The sequence below is a fragment of the Aedes albopictus genome, chromosome 1, assembly GCF_035046485.1.
Source record: "Aedes albopictus strain Foshan chromosome 1, AalbF5, whole genome shotgun sequence".
NCBI classification, from domain to species: Eukaryota; Metazoa; Arthropoda; class Insecta; order Diptera; family Culicidae; genus Aedes; species Aedes albopictus.
This window is the reverse complement of record NC_085136.1, coordinates 28,089,998-28,109,727: the sequence shown is the minus strand read 5'-3', so window position 1 is coordinate 28,109,727 and position 19,730 is coordinate 28,089,998. Positions and strand designations below refer to the sequence as shown.

The 19,730-nt window shown below is 42.2% G+C and overlaps 1 protein-coding gene across 1 annotated transcript in view; it reads left to right on the top strand.

The window, feature by feature from the left end:
* Positions 1-16,103, top strand: part of LOC109428423 (gamma-aminobutyric acid receptor subunit beta-like) — a 123,729-nt gene extending 107,626 nt beyond the window's left edge. Inside the window, exons 7-9 of the mRNA XM_062844281.1 lie at positions 14,766-15,153; positions 15,216-15,440; positions 15,500-16,103. Of these exons, the coding sequence (XP_062700265.1) occupies positions 14,766-15,153; positions 15,216-15,440; positions 15,500-15,672 (786 nt within the window). The 3' untranslated portion in view covers positions 15,673-16,103. The remainder of the gene's footprint in view (positions 1-14,765; positions 15,154-15,215; positions 15,441-15,499) is intronic.
* Positions 16,104-19,730: the final 3,627 nt, after the last annotated feature.

Here is a 19,730-nt window from a genome sequence, read left to right as displayed (position 1 = left end):
ATTTTCGCATGAATCTCCGGATGAATTTCTCGAGGAATCTTTGGAGGAGTTTTTGGAGAAATCTGAGGACGCATTTCAGACAATCTGGAGAAATCCCTGAAGAAATCCTTCGAGGAATTCCTGGAAAAATTAGTGGAAATAATCTGGAGAAATCCTTGGAGTAATTTGTGGTGGAATCTCCGAAGACACCTCCGGAGGAATTCCTGGAGGATTTTCTGGAGCAATCTCTGGAAGGTTTTTCCCCGAGTAATTTCCGAAAAAAAAATACTTGAGGAATCTCCGGAGGAGTTCCCGCAGAAATCTCAGGAGGAATTCCTGAAGAAATATCTGCACAAAATCCCGGAGAAATACCAGAAGAATCTATGAGAGGAACCCATAAAGTTACTTCTAGGGACCTTCACGGAGCTTCTGGAGGAATCCCGGAAGAAGTTGGTGTTGAAAGGATTTTCCAGATAAATCTAATAAACAATTCCTGGAGAAATCCCAAAAGGAATTCCTTGAGGGTTCATATAAGAAACGCCCAGAGATAACTTAAAGCAAACCCCAATAGTTCTATTTAAGAAAAAAAAAACTCCTGGAGAAATTTTAGATAGCATTCCTGTAGAAATCCTAGAAGGAACTCTTGGAATGACCCCGGAAAAAAATCCTGCGGGAATCTCCTAATAAATATCTGAGTGAACACCGTAAAAAATACTAGAGAAATCCCGGTTAAAATTATTGAAGGATGATTCGAAAAACTACTGGTAGAATCTTAGAGAACACCTCAGTAGAATACCCTGAAGGAACTCCTAGAAGATCCCATGCTATTAAATCCTGGAAAAAAACATTAGAAGGAACTCATGGAGGATTTTTTTGTAGAACCTTTAATGAAAATCTCAGACACATTTTATGAGAGTCCCCGGTGAACTGGTGGATTTTCCGGTGGAATACCTGGAAGAATTTCAAGACGATTTTCTGTGAAATCCCAAGGAAAAACCTTCGTACGGAATGACAGAAGATTCATCACAAAGAATCCTTCGTGGATCTTCATTAAATTTCCATTTATTTCCCCGTGAAGCTTTATCCCAGTATTCCTTCAAGCACTCCATAAAGTAACCGTCACAGTCCCAGCAAAATTCCTTCCATCGTATTCTGAACCCCAGTATTGCAGAATTTATAATTAGTATCTAAACATAGTTCTCACTGTAATACCATTAAAATTTTCCCCAGAATCCCAGCGCAATGTCTCTCATCAGTATTTTCCTTGGAACGCTTCACAACTCCGTTGGACTCTCACTATTTCGTTGGTTTCCTGAGGAAACGAACGAAATTTCTCTAAGTCCAAATCGTAATCAACCTGGTGCTCTTTTTTTCACATCCTTCTTACAGCATCGTTTTGTTAAAATGCTGTCAGTTAAACAAATGTCAATAGTAGTGTACGCATATGCAACAAGGTGCAGAATGACGATTTTTACAACACGAGTCGTACATTTATCCAACGAGTCTTGCCGAGTGTGATAATTACGACGAGTGCTGGAAAAATCGAGTTCTGCACCGAGTTGCGTACAACGTTTTTTGCAAGTTCATAAATTACCACTTGAGAATAATTTTTAACAAAACTTTTGCATCAAACTGCACACTGAAGATCATTGTTAAGTTTAAGAAAATCTGATCATAGCAGGTTATACTGTGCAGTTGTCACAATTTTTTAAAACTGCGTCGTGAGGTAAAACAGCCTATTACCTACGATGAGAAATTGCAAAAAAAAATACTTACCGAGAAAGGAGGAATTTTACCTGAGCGCTCTACTTGGGAGCAGGAAACTAAGCTTTATTTATTAAAATCTTCCCTGGAGGCCGTTGCTAGGATGTGCAAATATAGATTCTCGACCACGATGTCGAAACCCTCCATTCGGACTCATTTCTCTACGGCTGATACCGCTACCTGGAGTTTTCTGTTAAGGCTTTTTGGGTGCTTTCCTCTTACTAAGAGCAAAATGTCATCAGCGCATACTAATATGAAGACACATTTATGGCCCGTTTACATATTCGATAGTAATGCGTGACACTATTTTGTTTGCAAATTTATTGTGCGCTAGTATCGTTTACACTGTCACTTATAATTTAGCTGCTAAATCTGGGGCAATAAATTGTCCCGACTCTGTTGGTATCAAATTATCGTGATGTAAACACTACTCTGCCAGACAATAACATTGGTGTCGGAGTTCAAGGTAAGCTACATTGAGCATCCCCTCGGCTAGTGGCTACCAACCGACAGCTACCACCAACGGCGATAACGATCTGCCGATTTGCGCGGAATTGTGCCCGCGATCTATAAATTGATAAAACAATAGGTTGGCCTTTTACTGCACACTGCAGTGCCCATTAGATTTAGTTCGTATGAAAATTGCTATACGGGCAGTCGCGTCGAGTACGTGTTTTTTTTTTTTGTTCTTTTCACTTTTGTAATAGTTTAAGTTGTTCGATGATTAAAAGTTAAGTGTATGTAGTACAGTGTTTTCCTTTAACAACCCGTGTTTTTACTGTGCTGCACCGAAAGACCGCGAGAAACGGTGAAAATTCCCCCAAGTTGGTTGCACCGAATCCACCCTCGCAATCACCCCGGATAGCACTGCGTTTGGCACTTTTCGGGAGGCCAAACCCCAGTGAACCAGTCCAGCTATCGAACAAGGTGATAGATTAATTAGCTGACAGTTGGACTAGCACACCGTTTACATGATGCTAATTCTGTAGAACAATCTAATAACCATATTATTGTCTACTAGTTTTAGCACGATATTCAGAAGCTTCTGAATATGTCATGCCAGCTAAAAAGCGTTTATGCAATACAGTATCATAATTTATGTTTTATCTAACTCATTTTGGTATCATAATGGCCTTTTTTCGAACTGGTTCATTATGCAACTGAAATGAGTTGCATAATGAATAATACTTGTATAATGTTCATAATGCAACTCATTTGAGTTGGATTATGAACATTATGCACTCAAATGAATTGCAATATGAAAAAATCATTGCATAAAATTTTGTATGCAACTTGTTGACAACTCGATTTTTTCAGCACTCTTCGTATTTATCCAGCTCGGCAAGCTTCGTTGGATAAATGCACGACTCGTGCTGAAAAAATCAACTTTTTGCAACTTGTTTCATAAATAACTATTACATTACGGTAATTTGACGCCAATACTGCTCGAAAATGTATTATTGCCCTGAATTAGCAAATATGTAAACGGGCCATAAGGGAGCACCTGGAAGACACTGATCATAGCCACTAGAAGTAGTGTAACTGCCAGAACAGATCCCTGTGGTACTCTTGTTTCTTCCTTAGCAATTTTAGAGCGATGATTGCCGATAAAAACTTGGAAACATCGTCCCAAATAGTTTTTTCTACGAAACCAAAAGGTTTCCAGAGAAGGTCCATTTGACGAGCTTTTTGAGAACTGCTGGTGTTCAAGCTCGGTTGTATGCTTTTGCAAGATCAAGTGCTGCCATTTCAATATGCTCGTCATTTTTAAATGCGTCCTGTAGGATTTGTCAGATAGCGGCCAAAAAGTACCTGTCCCAAAACCCGACCGGAAGGCATGTTGCCGGTGCACAATGGTCCACGAAACAGATTTACGAGGAAAGATGAATTCAACGCCTTCAAATGATTTTCTAGATTAATATGGTCTTCTACAAAGTTGTTCCTAAATAAAAATAAGGCCCTCTTGGGTGGTCCATATTTTCAAAGAAATTGGCAACGAAACTTTTTTATTTGCAAGAATAACTATATACATTCTTCGGAAAAGTTGTAGATCTATCAATTTTGAGCAAGTTTGCTGAAGACACTTTTTATGTAGCTTTAAAATTGACCGATCTAGAGGTATTTTTCTGAATAAGCTTAGGGTGGTTCAAGAAAAACCGGTTTTCTGGCGTTAACTTTTTCAGTTTCGATTTTTCATCAAAGTCGCCCAAGAAATACTTTTAGAGCATTTGAAGACGTGTCGTTTCGTGCACTGAGATGGTTGTTTTCTCCTTTGCACATTGGTCGGGCTCCATACAAAGGGGCGGCCAAAACCCCCAAAAACAAATTGGAATTTTTTCAAATTTATTTTACCTTATTACAAAGTTAATGTATTGTACTTTTATGATCCTTGATTGAAAGTTTACTAAAATTTGAGTTTCAATGACATTTTCACTGCCAAGGTGACCTATGTAAGTCATAAAATTGAAAAATGAACCATATGAAAAAAGTAAAATATTGATATTTTGAGAAAGGAATTATTGTTTTATGTTATCCAGCATATGAAAGCTTGGTGTTGGACAGTTTGAATGCACGTATGACACAAAATTAAAATGTCACAAAACTTTTCAAATTTTCATATATTCTACCCAAGGAATTTTGGTAATTTTGAAGTTAAAAAATGGTTCGTGTCGTCAAGTGTCGCCGCAATTTCGAATAGTATATCTTAAACATCATGCTTAGGACTGCATAAAAACGTTTAAAGATTTTGCAGAAATTTGCAGATTTTCAAATTAGAGCTATTTAAAGAAGTCGTGTTTTTTCTTATATTTCATGTTATTTCCCCATTTTTGATTAAATTGAAATTAATCTTCCTACATTTTTTACACGTTTTTAACAAACATGATTCATTTTAATCATTAGTTAATAAAGTTAATCATTTAATTTAATTTAAATTGAATTTCTAAACAAAACGCGAAAAATGTGGGGTTCACTGACTTATACAGTTTTTAGAAATTATTGAAGTTACGTAATTTTTAAATACCCCTTTTGAAACATCGAAAATACTATATAACACATCTAAAACACCTATAACTTTGACTAAACACATAAAAAGAGTTTTGGCCGAACTTTTTTTTTTTTCAACCATTGTGTTTTGGTTCAAAAGTTACAGGCGTTTTTCTTAAAAAAATCATAGTTTTTTTTTAAAGTTGTTATGACGAGTTGGGGCAAACATAAAAAATATCTTTTGTCCGCATTCAAAAGAAGAAATTTTGTTATAAAACATATAAAAAAATTAGAGGGGTGTTATTTTTGTAACTCAAGAGAAAAATACTTGAAAAGTGCCTTTTTTTCTTGAAAATCATCAATATCTTTTGAACGGAATGACGTAGCAATATTCTCAAAATATAGACCACCCTAATTTCCATTCACATTGGAAAGAAGGCATTATTATTAGGGACAACTTTGTAGGCGTTGGATGCATCTTTCCTCGTAAATCTGGTTCGTGGACCACTGTGCTTTGTGAGTCGGCATGATCAGAGTTGGTTGGCCAGAGACATTCTTCAAGTGCTTCGAATAAGGAAACAAGTCGTGGGGCATATAAAGGCCCCGACTAGAGTAAACTCTGTAGAATGTGCAGAGTGGAAGGCCACTTCGCCAGAGAGTGCATCTTGACACCAAATTGCCTGATTTGCACGCCGGGCAAGCCTGAATGTCCAGGCACGCGAGGAGGTAGAACCAACCGACGATAATGCAGGTTACACAGCTAAACCTGAACCACTGTGAAGCCGTACAACAGTTGCTGTGGCAGTTGGTCTCAGAGTCAAGTACAGACATCGCGCTACTATCGGACCCATACCGCATCCTTCCCGATAACGGGGCCTGGGTAGCGGATAAGGCCAAGTTGGCGGCACCACAATCGGTTGTTTCGCGATCCAGGAAATTATTTCCACGTCGTACGAGGGCTACACAATAGCAAAGGCCAACGAGGTGAACTACTGCAGCTGTTATACCCCCTAGGTGGCCGATAGGCCAGTTCTCGACTATGCAGGATTCGCTATTAAACGCACTAGTGGTATTGAGTCCCGTGGTCATCGGTGGAGACTTCAACGTCTGAGCGATTGAGTGGGGTAGCCGCTCGATTAACGCGAGAGGCTTGTAACTGAGCAAGGGCCGTGTTACTCCCAGCAAGGATGAAGCCCCCGTCTTCAAGCCTCAGGGTGGGCAAGACGCTCGTGACACTCCGCGAAAAGAAAACACTTATAGCTTCGAATAAAAAAAACTCCCTGTATTGTCGGTCTCGTGCACTTTTACTCCTACTTCCTCTTGGCGTCCTACTCTACTCCCTTTACCTACACTGTGGTGCATAATTGATCGGACAAACGCCGATTTTCATACAAAATGGCCAAGTTTGAGATGCTGTAACTATAGTTTGCTTTGGTGGATTGAGCTCAATTTTTGACACGGAACTACGAATATGCTGAATTTTGTGTATACAAAGTATGAAACGTTTTTGTTCACAGGTCTGGGCGTGGCAAGGCGTTGAAAATATTGCAAAAGTGATCGGACAGCGGTACCCCTTTGATTTACACGCGTGCCGCTGTCCGATCACTTTTGCAATATTTTCAACGCCTTGCCACGCCCAGACCTGTGAACGAAAACATTTCATACTTCGTATACACAAAATTCAGCATATTCGTAGTTCCGTGTCAAAAATTGAGCTCAATCCACCAAAGCAAACTATAGTTACAGCATCTCAAACTTGGCCATTTTGTATGAAAATCGGCGTTTGTCCGATCAATTATGCACCACAGTGTATCTTCTCTCTTTCTAACTTCTTGTCGCCCGTCCTTAACACTGGACGACGCCTCCCACTTTCTTAAGGACTAGTCCTACCTTACGTTCTTCACTTTTCTTCGGGGCCCCGCGCACTGCACGGAATCACTGGAAAAGCCTGGGTTCGTCGATGCGTTTGGTGGTTGCATCGGGTTACTGGGATGCGGACACACTACAAATTGGCTAGTAGGGTAGCGACTTGCACTGAGCGGGTCACTAACTTGGTTTTAAAACAAAAACCGCGGGGTCCTATGGGCACAATGGGAGACACATAATGGCGGATTAAGCACTATACGGACGGACGATCTGGGTTCGGGGTTTCACAGAAATTTACCTGGATGTCCAGTTTCTCCTTCACAGTTCCTTTTCTCCTAATCCTTCACAACGTCTTTCTTATACTCCAACTCTAAACTTTTCGTTCTACACTTTCTTAAATTTCTCCGAATGTCTTTCTACTTAAAAAATTGGAAGTCTTCTGTATGCAGATCACCAGGCTAATGATATGTTGTAATGGAGCTCGTTGACCCCGAACCTTTGGCCATTGACCCGTCGTGTATCCTCCTCATGATGGTCACCTAGTTCGCTTCTCATGGCCGCCCATTCGTGCAGTCCTATGCAGCCTGGTGATGGCTAGCAGAACTACCGTCGTGCTTGTGTAGAGCAGTGCAGTGATGGCTGCGGTCGTGGGAAATTTAGGACGTTACACTTAACCTAACTACAAACGTTTTCTTTTTTTTTATACAAAATTCGACGAATACTGCACGCGACAAATCTCATAAATACTGGACGTTACACTGACACTTGTTACAGGCTGGACTCTATTCGAAGCTATTGCTAGACTGAACGTGGATGTCGCGATCGTTGGCGACAAAAACACATCATTGAAGTGACCTTCTGGAGCCCGGGTCCAAACCCTAGCTTGGACTGGAGGGTCGACGATGGGTACACGCACAGTGACCATCTGGCAATTCGATACAGATTAGAACATGGAGGAAGACGGTCACTCACAACCGAAGGTCATCGACTGCCATCTGGGATGGCTGACCTCGCACTTCGATAAGCCGGCACTTGTGGACTTGTGGAGCGATTACTTATGGAGGGTTACACCGAAGATTTATCCAGCGATGATCTAGTCGGAACCCTAAGCCGTGCATGTGACGCCGCAATGCCAAGGCGATCCATACCCAGAAATGGACGCAGACCAGTTTACTGATCGTGTTCAGAAATCGCAGAACTCCGCGAATCCTGCCTAAGAGCTAGAAGGAGGATGCAAAGACCTCGCCCAGTCAACCAGTCATCGTATAAGATGTTGAATAAGATGTTAAAGTGGAAGCGATATGCGTACCCTGGCCAAGTTCGCAGGGGTTGACGGTATTAAAGTGAAGGAGTTTCATTTTGATTATTGTAATGTAGTGTTCTTTAGTGAAACATATCACCTTTTTAACACTTTAATGCGCCTCCAACGGTTCATCACGAACTGGCTGCTGCAGATGGAGTATGGCTGATCATTAGGCCTGTCCAGCTTTTCAAAAATGTTCTCTGATTCTCAAGTCCACCCCCATATTTTGATTGACATCCTAAAAGAAGTAACTGGTCAAAATTTCAGCCAAATCCATTAAAATTAAGAGGTGCATCAAATCAATTTTGTGTTTTTCGACTATTTTTGAACTTCAAAAAATCATAACTACACTAAAACATGTCAAAACTTAATTCTTTCGGCAGAAATTGAAAGCTATACTTGTTTGCTACAACTTCTCCGAACAACGTTTGCCAATAAAATTGAAGGAAACATGTGTAATTATCACATTTGTAATCAGAAAAACCTTAAAAAGTTGATTTTTTGATAGATTTTGTTCTGGAATACCCTAATATACGTAATAAGTTGGATTTTTCAAGACGGCATCATATTCTCCAATGTTTTTTGGTTATTTGCTTCTTTGACACCAATGCTGTAGGAGTTGAGCAAAAATTACTAAAATTCGTAAAAGTCAAATGTGGCCTAAAAACTTGCTTTTTGGAGGCAATCACGTTGTGGCGCGAAATTGTACTGAACGTAGTAGCTTTGCTTCCGTGTAGTTTGCCTTAGCTACCCCCTACCACGGATGATAACAAACAAGCGCGATGACAGGTGTTGGCTATCATATCAGTGCTGACGCGATGCCACTTTTTGCGCGCCAAAGCGTGATTGCACCCGAAAAGCAAGTTTTTAGGCCACATTTGGCTTTCACGAATTTTAGTAATTTTTGCTCAATTCCTACAGCATTGGTGCCAAAGAAGCAAATAACCAAAAAACATTGGAGAATATGATGCCGTTTTGAAAAATCCAACTTATTACGTATATTAGGGTATTCCAGAACAAAATCTATCAAAAAATCAACTTTTTAAGGTTTTTCTGATTACAAATGTGATAATTACACATGTTTCCTTCAATTTTATTGGCACACGTTGTTCGGAGAAGTTGTAGCAAACAAGTATAGCTTTCAATTTATGCCGAAAGAATTAAGTTTTGACATGTTTTAGTGTAGTTATGATTTTTTGAAGTTCAAAAATAGTCGAAAAACACAAAATTGATTTGATGCATCTCTTAATTTTAATGGATTTGGCTGAAATTTTGACCAGTTACTTCTTTTAGGATGCCAATCAAAATATGGGGGTGGACTTGAGAATCAGAGAACATTTTTGAAAAGCTGGACAGGCCTACTGATCATATGCATCAGACATGCTCGATAAACAGGAGGAACCGCCGGGGCTCAGTAGAGTCTATTCCTAAGCAATAGTTCCAAGTCGGTTGGATTTGAGAAGGTTTTGATGATCGTTATAAATCCTAATAAAAGTATTATAGGATTTGTGACAGGTTTTGGAACCTTTTACAGCCATCTGACTTCAACATGTTGTTTGGGCTCTATTTCCCACGTTTCTCGGTTGATTTTTATTGCATAGTAATTTATTAATGTCATAGTCGCTTTTTCGAATTTTTACAATGTTAGTTGGTCATATTTTCTTTAAATAAAGCAATTAAAATCGACCGAAGAATCAATAGTGGGAAGGAGATTTGCAGCACTTAATTGTGCTGATAGATTCAAAGCTAACGTGCGAACACTTAAACGCATTGTTGACGTCAATGCGTTCGACGTGACATTTTGTACAAAAACTGACTGCTTTATATTAACTGAACAACGTTACTTGTGTATGACTAGGTTGACATTTCTAGGCTACGCTTGAGAAAATGATATGGTTCATCTAGGTAGGACCGATAGGACAATTGAACGAATTTGAATATTTTTAATAGTATTTGTAACGGGATGAAAGTTGACATGAAATCTTTATTATTTTAAAATTTTATTGCAATCAACTGAGCAACTTGGCGTATTTTTGATTATCTCTTAGATGTTCAGAAGTTCAGTTACATGTTTCTGTGGATTTTGGACCGATGACAATTTAAGGACACAAGAGATGAACACAAGTAGAAAACGATTAGCGAAATCAAGAAAACAATTTGACACAGGATCGACTATATTTTAACATACAGGGTTCGATTGATTCGATAAAAAAAAACAACATACGACAACTGACTTAACGAGGAGAAAAACATATTTAACCATACCACAAAATCAAACAAGGAGACAAACACAAACCGTGTGACCATAACACTACATAGGCAAATCCTGACTGACTGACCAATTGAAAACTTTCCAATCTTCTACCGTAACTTTCTGAGTCAGTAGGCAACAGTGTCTTAATGGATATCATTTTCCGCGTACGGCTGGCAAACTGCTTCTGAAAGATTACGTACTCTTTTCCATCTTCGGGTCTAGTGTAGAGGTTTCAACTCTATTCAGAGTGCAGCTAGAAACCTAGCAAAAAAAAAAAAAAAAGTGGAAGCAATATGCGTACATTTTACATGCGCCTAAATCTTGGAGATTCCAAACTGACAATGAACTCGCCACTTGACAACACATAGCAACATGAGGCTGTGTGTCCAACAGATCGCTGATTACGCTTGTAGATCAGATGGCCTGAACTCTAGGGAGTTCTCGGATATTCTTAAACATTTAACTCTTAAACACTCTGTAAACGTCTTTTAACTCTCAATTCTGCTTGTTTCCCGTAAACCAACTTTCTCTGTAATCTTGTGTACTCCAACTGCTCTGAACATAATCAAATCCAACGTTACCTAAATGGAGGGATCTAAATAGATTCTACCTAATTGGATTTTACCTAAACGGAGGTTTCAGTGTACTGAACAAAGAAATTGAGAAGCATAAGCGAGCGTGCTTCGAAAATCTCTGTCAGGCAACCAACACGACCTCTTTGGGGTGATGCCTACAGAGTAAGCACCAAATCAAAGTGCACGTCAGCACCCCTCAGAACGCTCTCCCGAGATCCTGCAGAAGATTATGGAAACGTTGTTCCCATGCCACGATACACGACCATGAGCCACCGTTTCCTATGGCCAAACCGGCCAAAACGAAGTCGCCTCGGTGATGGACGACGAGCTCATCGCAGTAGCGAAGTCGCTTAAGTTGAACAAGCCTCCGGGTCCGGACGGCCATCGAGGCTAGCCCTGAAATGTTCAGAATGGCTAAGCAGATGTGCCTAGACAGAGGCGAGTTTCCGGAGCGGTGGAAAAGGCAAAGATTGGTTATTCACCACCATACACTACCTAGGATTCACGGATAGTCCATACCGGATACTGGAGAGCTACTTCCAGAATAGGGTGCTTATCTATGACAGCAGGGAAGGCGAGAGGAGCTACAATATAAGGTTTCTTCATTCCGGGCGTAAAGGGTTGGCTTTACCCATGGTGTTATCCTCGTGGTATACAACGAATCGATAGAGGAAGTGGACAGTTGCGCACGCAATTGACATAGTGGAGACTGGAGGACTGCATACGGTCGAGACAGCTGGCACTCGTGCACCACAAAACGGAGGTGGTGGTGGTAAACAACCGCAATACTGAACAGCAGCCAGTGGTCACCACAGGCGAATGCACGATCAACTCCATAAGCGCTGACTGAAGCAACTGGGGGTCATGGTCGAATAAAAGCTGAATTGCGTTAGCCATGTGGAATAGTTTTGCAAAAGGGAAGGCTTGTCGATAGTGGCGTAGTCAATAAAATGTCAAATAGCTCGACAATACTTAGTCTCAAGCACGGTGTACAGAAGGTGATATATTCCCGAAATCTGACAGTTTTTTGATGACGTACATAATTCAAATCATTCATAGGCGATCTAGTACTCCACACCAATTTGATCTACCTGCAAAACGATAAGAACGACGTCACCTGTTTACATCCAAAATAGATGTTTACATAGGTTACTAGCCTGCCTTGTGATATTTATGCCGTGGTCTCAAGCAAGCTTAAGCCAAAGAATATAAATAGAAAGAATGCCATCTCTTGCCTTTTTCTATGTAAACGTCAAGCGACAAAACAAGTGGCGCTCTCTAAGCGTATCAAGGTGGAGGCTCTATGTAACAGTGTTCGTGATTTGTCATAGGAGAAGGTGGTGTTTGTATGTTTTGGTATCCGTATACAATCAGTAACTCACACTACCGCATGAAGGTTGAACTTTCATCCGCAGATAGCGCTGCAGTAGTGCGCTCCCGAGCGTCACTGGAGTGGGCATTCTTGATATTCTTATTCTATGATTAAGCGTAAGTACTTGTAAGCATATTACATGTTCCGAAATTTTTGATCCATTGAGCGACGCTGATCGTTCGCGCGGCTAAGAGCGTCAAAACCAACTCCCTGTTCCTCCGCCAACCTCCGTACCGACTGTTTATAATAGCCTGAGGCTCTCGAACTCTAGCGTGTTCAGTTTTTCCTTTTTTCCTACTTATTCTTATAAACAAACACGAGAATGAGAAAGATGAAAGAGGAGGCAGTTTGCCCTCTCTTTTATCTGCTCTTGTGTTTATCAAAAAGAATGAGACGGGCTTGGTGGTCTAGTGGCTACCGCTTCTGATTCGTATGCAGAAGGTCATGGGTTCAATCCCTGGCCCGTCCTTTTCATCCTACTTTGTATCTTTCTATCCACTTTCTCTCACTCTCTCTTCTCTACATATACAACTCATGTATATTCATATGTTCATAGCCATCGCTAGAACCAGAAACGAATTGAAAAAAGTCGTTTCCCTCCCTTCCAACTTCCACTCACAGCACAGTGTATATATATAACGCCTATAAGTAATGCAACCAAAGCGTGCTGTGCCGCTTGACCTTATTCACCTTATTCACCACACAATCTATCACGAACACTATAAATAACCCCTATCCATGGATCGCATCACCGACCCAACGGTGACTCCCAGATCTCCCATCCTTTCCGTCTAAAAAAATACCCCAGTCCGTGCGGGTTGTGGGACGCAGAGTGCTCTCGGTCTCTAGTAGCAACAACCAGTACACTCTAACATTCCTTTCCCTTCCCAGCTGACTATAAGGACTTGGCCGGCGCTGTTATTGATCAAATATGCATGAGCTGCTAAAATTGCACTTTGAGATTAAGTGGAATGTCCCAGCCCCCTTATTCAGTTGGATCACAGTGCAACTGGTACCAGTTCAGATCAATCACGGAGGAGCAACCATTGACATGTATAGTCAGAATTGATCGTTTTTTGATCTTGTGTTTATCAAAAAGAATGAGCGAGAAGAAAGAAAAAGCTACTCACGCTAGTGATTCTGAACATTCCCCAATTGCACATCCAATCGGTGCTCTCTTCGGCTCTATGGACTTATCCACCGATGAACCGAATTCATCGCGGCCCGAGAATTTTGACACTAGAGCGGGGTCTTTCCAATTAGAATTGGACGATTCTGATTGGGAATGGCCCCGCTCTAGTGTCAAAATTCTCGGACCGCGATGAATTCGGTTCATCGGTGGATAAGTCCATGCTTCATATAACCTGTGATTTTACAATCCGATGGAGAATTGTGTTAAAAGCAATGGAGGTTAATTTATTACATCGAACCAGAGGTGTCCATATCCTCCGTGTAGGAAAGAGAAATAGAAAATACACCACTCACGCTGTGTATCTCAACGGGAGTCCGTCTCTTATGTGTGGATCCACCACTGCGATTTGGATGCGCGCAAGCTTGGTGGGTAGAAATAAATCTCTTAGGGTGACTTGGTGCATCACAGAATTTCCATAGGAATCATTGACTTTTTAATTTTCAATGATTGTTTGCCTCGCGTTTTTGAAGTGATAAAAAACGGAAAATTTTGCAGTCACGCAGTAGAAAAAGTATCATCACACTCACCACGAGTGAGCATATGGGATGATACATTTTCATCCGAATTTGCGCTTTGGTAACTGAGTTTTATCACTTTGAAATTTCGAGCGAGATTTCAATGATGCTGATGACGCACTACGCGTCGTTAGCTCCCTGAGCACTATGCCACACAACAGTGCGGCGAGAGCGATTTAAAATTCTCTCCGGTGAAAGTGTAAAAAATCACCCGGGCGCGCGCTCCAGTGAGGTTTTTGCGCCAGAGTGCGCGCTGCGGTGAAACACCGGAGAGTTCTCGCCCCGGTGACACCATGGTTATGATTCGGTGACTGCTGGGTGAAAACACGGGAGAGCGCCGGAGAGCAATGCGCGCGAAAGAGTGAGCCACACTCGATCCAAGGCGAACGAGCAAGAGCACGCACTAGCGCTTGGTCTACCCACCACCCAAAACAAGAGAAACTGGCTTCTTGGTGTGGTGAAAAATGTTTCTATCCCCAGTGTGGTCGATAAACTGACGCCGCAGTGAATCGCTACGGTGAAATACGATCTCTGCATCGAACTCGATGTTAAAATTTTGAACTGTGGAGAATCACACTGGATGACGGGCACCAAGCACTTCAGAGTGATAAAAAGTCGGTTCGCTTATTGGATTATTACTATTCTATGCTTCTACTTAAAATTTAACATGATTTCTATTAAATTAGAGGCAACTTGCGTTCTTCCCAAGTTTATTACTATGGAAAACGGCATTTTGCATTCAATCAACCGTAACATTTTTCCAAGTTTCATCATCGATAGAGTAAAGTACGAGACGTAAGGTATCAAATTGAGGTCGAAATACGTATCTGTCATAGGATGCAAACACATAGTTGGAATCGAACAGTGCTTAAGTCGATGTCTTTTTACTTACAGGTATTCCACTAACACACCCAGGGTTATCGTTACATTGTACTTTTCTTTTATTTTGGCCAACCACAGGAAAGACTGGCAACGGGCGAGTACCAGCGGCTGTCGCTATCGTTCAAACTGCAGCGCAACATCGGGTACTTCGTATTCCAGACCTACCTGCCCAGCATTCTGATCGTGATGCTGTCGTGGGTATCGTTCTGGATCAACCACGAGGCCACCTCGGCCAGAGTGGCACTGGGTATAACCACCGTGCTCACCATGACCACCATCAGTACGGGGGTGCGGAGTTCACTGCCCCGGATCAGCTACGTCAAGGCCATCGACATCTACCTGGTGATGTGCTTTGTGTTTGTGTTCGCTGCCCTGCTGGAGTACGCCGCCGTGAACTACACGTACTGGGGCGCGCGGGCGAAGAAGAAAAGTAAAAAGAACAAAGAAGAGGAGAAGAAGGTTTCAAGTGGGTTTGCTGGGTACTTCGATGCAGAGCTACATTTTTAATCCTTTTCCCTCGATTCACAGGAAAGCAGGAAAACAGCTCTGGATGTTCAACGGAGGACATCATCGAACTGCAGGACGTCCGAATGAGTCCAATAGCGTCGCTCCGGAATCGGCATTACGCCAACACGACCTCGTCGACCGGTGCGGACGCCGTAGATCTAGCCAAATTCCCTCCCAGTTTTCGGATCGCTCGACCCTATGGGTCCAGCACTCGATCCAGTGGGTTGCGGTACCGGGGTAATCGAGGTTCGTTGATTCGTTTTGCAGTGATTTAGATATATTCTAATAGGTTTCCACTGTTCTAGGTCACAACCGACCGAAGATGCTGCACGCGATCAGGCGCGGAGCGTCCGTCATCAAGGCGTCCATCCCGAAGATCAAGGACGTCAACGTGATCGACAAGTACTCGCGGGTGATCTTCCCGGTCAGTTTCGCGGCTTTCAACGCCGGCTACTGGATCTTCTACGTGTTGGAGTGACCATCGGCGAACTAACCGGATCCGTAAGTCACAGCCAACCCGCAGCAGACGGAGCGAGGATTTGTCGTAGTGGTAGCGATAGCCGAGTTGTAGTTGTCGTACTAGCAGCACCATTCACCATCACCATCTAGTAGAAAGGGGGCAGTACTAGAACAGCTGCCGAAGGGGTTCGGTGCATAGATGCGCGTCCTCAGTAGAGTAATGCCGAGTTCCGAGCAACCCCCGGATGTGGGTCCTATCGAAAATAAGAGAAAACGCCAAGAAGCGCACGTTCGACTAAACAATAATCCTTCCGCTGCCGAGTTTAGACATTTGACGCACCAGAGTTTTGACATCCGGTTAGTTCAGAAAACGAGAAACCTTCCAAAGAAAAAAAATATAAAAAAGAAACGAAACACATTAGTGAGAGACACACAGTTCATCAAGGTGGCAGCATACTTAATGTGGTATAATCACTTCGAAGTATTTGTTTATTTCATTTTTCATTAATTTACTTCAACATCTCCGGAGCCTTCTGGAGCTCCAGGAAACCCCGCACAGCCACACTGCAGAAATACGTAACCGCTGGAAGAACGCCTCATCTGCGGATCGTTCGCCCAGTCGGCATCTCTGTATCCAGAAATCGCCGAATTCGCTTCTCTCCTGTACATCAGCTTGTACTGCTTGGCTTCCTTAAGGTATCGCAACATCCTCTTGGACACTGTCCAGTGTGGAAGGCCCCGATGTCTGGCTTCGTGCACTGTGGTTTGAACTGGAGATTTCCAATCATCTCGCAAAATGATCTTCCTTCATACTTCAATTTACCTTCTCATTTGCTCATTTGCTCAACGCAGTCTTCAGCAGTTGCTGGTTCGCGTCCAGCGGAGTCGATACCGGATTGCAAACCGTCATATTGAATGTCTCGAGCATTTCCTCGATGTACCGCTCCTGGTCGATACCCCGTCGTTGATCTTAATGGCTCACTGGCCCAGAATTTTCTTAGCTTGCCCGAAGTCCTTCATCTGGAATTCATCATGCAAGTACTGCTTCACATCGTCGACCAACCGTTGATCGTTGTAGAGCAAAAGGAAGTCGTCGTCCATTTTGTAATACACGCACGTGTCATTTTTCGAGCGCTTTCAGCCCCTTCCCCTTTAGCTTCTGATCCAGCTTGATACTCCATGCTCTGCTGGCCTACTTGAGGCCATAAAGGGCCTTCTTCAGTCGGTAGACCTTCTCAGATGCGGTTTCGCTCTTTGCTCTGTAGTCCCACCGACTGCTCCATGTCTGTTTGTCCTGACCGTCTAAAATGCCTTGGAGGAACGCCGTCACACCGTCCATCTGGTACACTATAAAATTCAACTGCGTGGCCAGCACAAATACATAGGTTTGTTATGGTGGCGTAGCGGACAATGGGTGTTTCGTTTTAGTTCACTCCTTTTTATCACAAGACTTACCTTGTAACGTTCGAGGGTGCCGTTTGGATTGGTTTCGACCTTGAAGACTCACATGTTCTTCAAAGGTTTTCGTGCCTTCGGAAGATGTACCAGACAGCAAGTCTCGTTCGTGCTCAACGTATTGAATCCTGCCTCCATTGCTTCAACCCATCAGTTCCAATCGTCCCGGTTAAGCGCTTTCTGCAGCATATCAGGGTCCTGATATGTACTTATTAGGAGGAATAATAACACTGACTTTTAGCTGTTCGCTCACTGGATCAAAACTGATCTATATAGCTGTCTTCATTCTGAGCTATTTATAGCCATCAAAACAATAACAATCAATAGAGTCTATGTTTACTTATATACTTTTCTCTATGTATATCACTACTACAAATTGCTCTTCATGTTTACAAAAGAACGGCGGCTCAGCTGCCGGCTGGTTTCACTTACTGCATTAGACATGACAACATCTTCCCCCTTTAGATAGCCTTTTCCCCAATTCATGCGATCAAAATGATTTACATACAACCATTTAAACCTTATTTTCATACTGTTCATCTTATAATTCAATTAAGTTAATGTTTCACTTTGAATACACAAATTCATTATCGATTTTCTTCTTTTTCACTCTAGTAGATCGCCTTAGTACCGGTTGGCCTTGTACTTCTGTTTCAGGAGCTAAATTCTGGTTGCACTGGAGCGATCTGGGATGTGGTTCACGAGCCGCGGGCAGAGGTGGCTCGGGGCTGAACCCTCTGAATTCTTCATCGCTTTCATCTAGCTCACGAGACGTCCTTTTCACTCCTTGATTGCACGTTCTCGTTATTTGGTAGCTGGAGCGTTACATTACGCCTTCGTCCAGTCTGACTGCGAATCTTCACCTGCCCCTTGTGGGCCGAGATGAGTGTCGACCCGATGGAGATCTTCTTCTTCACTTTCAGAGCTATAATCTACTCGAAGCCTTTTAAAGTAGTCGTGGACCTCCTTAGGATTTGGTTCTTCCTTCACAGAGTTGACCGATTCACCTTGTATCTCATTGTAGCGGAAGCAATTCTTCTGGATGTGACCGCGCATCCTACAAAAATGGCAGACAAAATTGGCGTATCTGCCTCGGCTCGAAATTCGCTGGTCCGACCTTGATCGTTCTTCAAATTTTCTATAATAGGTTCGTGAATCTCCATTCCTACTAAAATTCCTTTCTCTCGAACGACTACGACTACGATCTTTTCTGTCCATCCTAGATGGCCTACCACCAAGACGATGTTTTACCGAATTAACGCCTACTCCTGCTCCTGTTTCAGCAAGGTACAGAGTATCATTATTCGCCATTTCAAAACCCTTTATAATCCTCTCCACCGACCTTAGATTCAACTCTTCCTCATTCAACAACCTATTTTGTAACTCTCTGTTGTATACACCGAATACTAATTGGTCACGAATGGCAGAATCTCGAAAGGTGCCAAAATCACAAGATTCTGTCAAATATTTGACTGCCAATATATAGTTTTCGCCACTTTCACCGGGACTCTGTCTTCTACAGCGGAACTTGTACCTCAACATTATTTCCGAGTCAATTTTATCCAACCTTTCTTTTATTGTTTTAGTAATTTCTGCATAGGACAATGTTTTAAGGTCCGTAGCCGGGTATAGAAGCTTCAACTCCTCAAAAATGGCTAAACCTGCACAACTCATAAAATATATCCTTTTTTCGTTAGACGAAAAGAAATACTCTATCAATTCTACATAGTTTGAAAAACTAGTGCCTGATACATAGGGTAAAAAATATAATTTGGACATGTATATATTTTGGACATGCACGGCGTTGTATGTCTTGTTCCGGAGAGCTATAAGAAGTAGTCTTTGTTTACTTATATATTGCGCGCAAACCCCAAAATTTTATTCCTACCTTTAGGTTTCCGCGCCGAAGACCCAGCGCCAGATTCGGCGACAAAGAAAACTGACAGCAGTCGCCGGACAGTTGGCAATCCTGATATTTGACGGCGGCCGCCCGGTAGTCATGGGAGTGGATTGTTGTCACGCAAATAGATCTTTTAGCTGAAAATGCATGTGTATTGAGTTATTGTTGACAGATTTTCTGCAGTGTTAGTGTGAAATTCAGCGATTTTCTGTATCGCGTAAGCCTTCGCTGGAAGAAAACGTCATGTTGTTCAGCAAAGCAAGGAAAATTTTCAGTGAAAAAAGCAATACTTTTCTCTATGTATATCACTACTACAAATTGCTCTTCATGTTTACAAAAAACGGCGGCTCAGCCGCCGGCTGGTTTCACTTACTACTTCAGATATGACAGGTCCTTGGATACCTGTGGAATGTATTCCGGAGATAAATGGTAACCGATATCGGTAGAAAAATTCAACTTGCTTTGGACTGAGCGCTCCCAGCCACTGTACCCAGTTGCGTGTTGTATTCCAACAGCTACTTCCTTCGAGTATGGCGGAAGTGCAGTGCTGTCCAAGTTCCCGTGCAGCGAAACATGTCCTAGTCCATGCTCTCGTTCATCTAGTCGTCGGTTCTGAGGAAAACTTCCAAACTTTTGAGGCAAGACTCTATATGTGCAGCGCCTTATCGTAGGATGCTGTGGAAAATGCGAGGAGAGTGCAAGCGATAGGGCACTGCATAAAA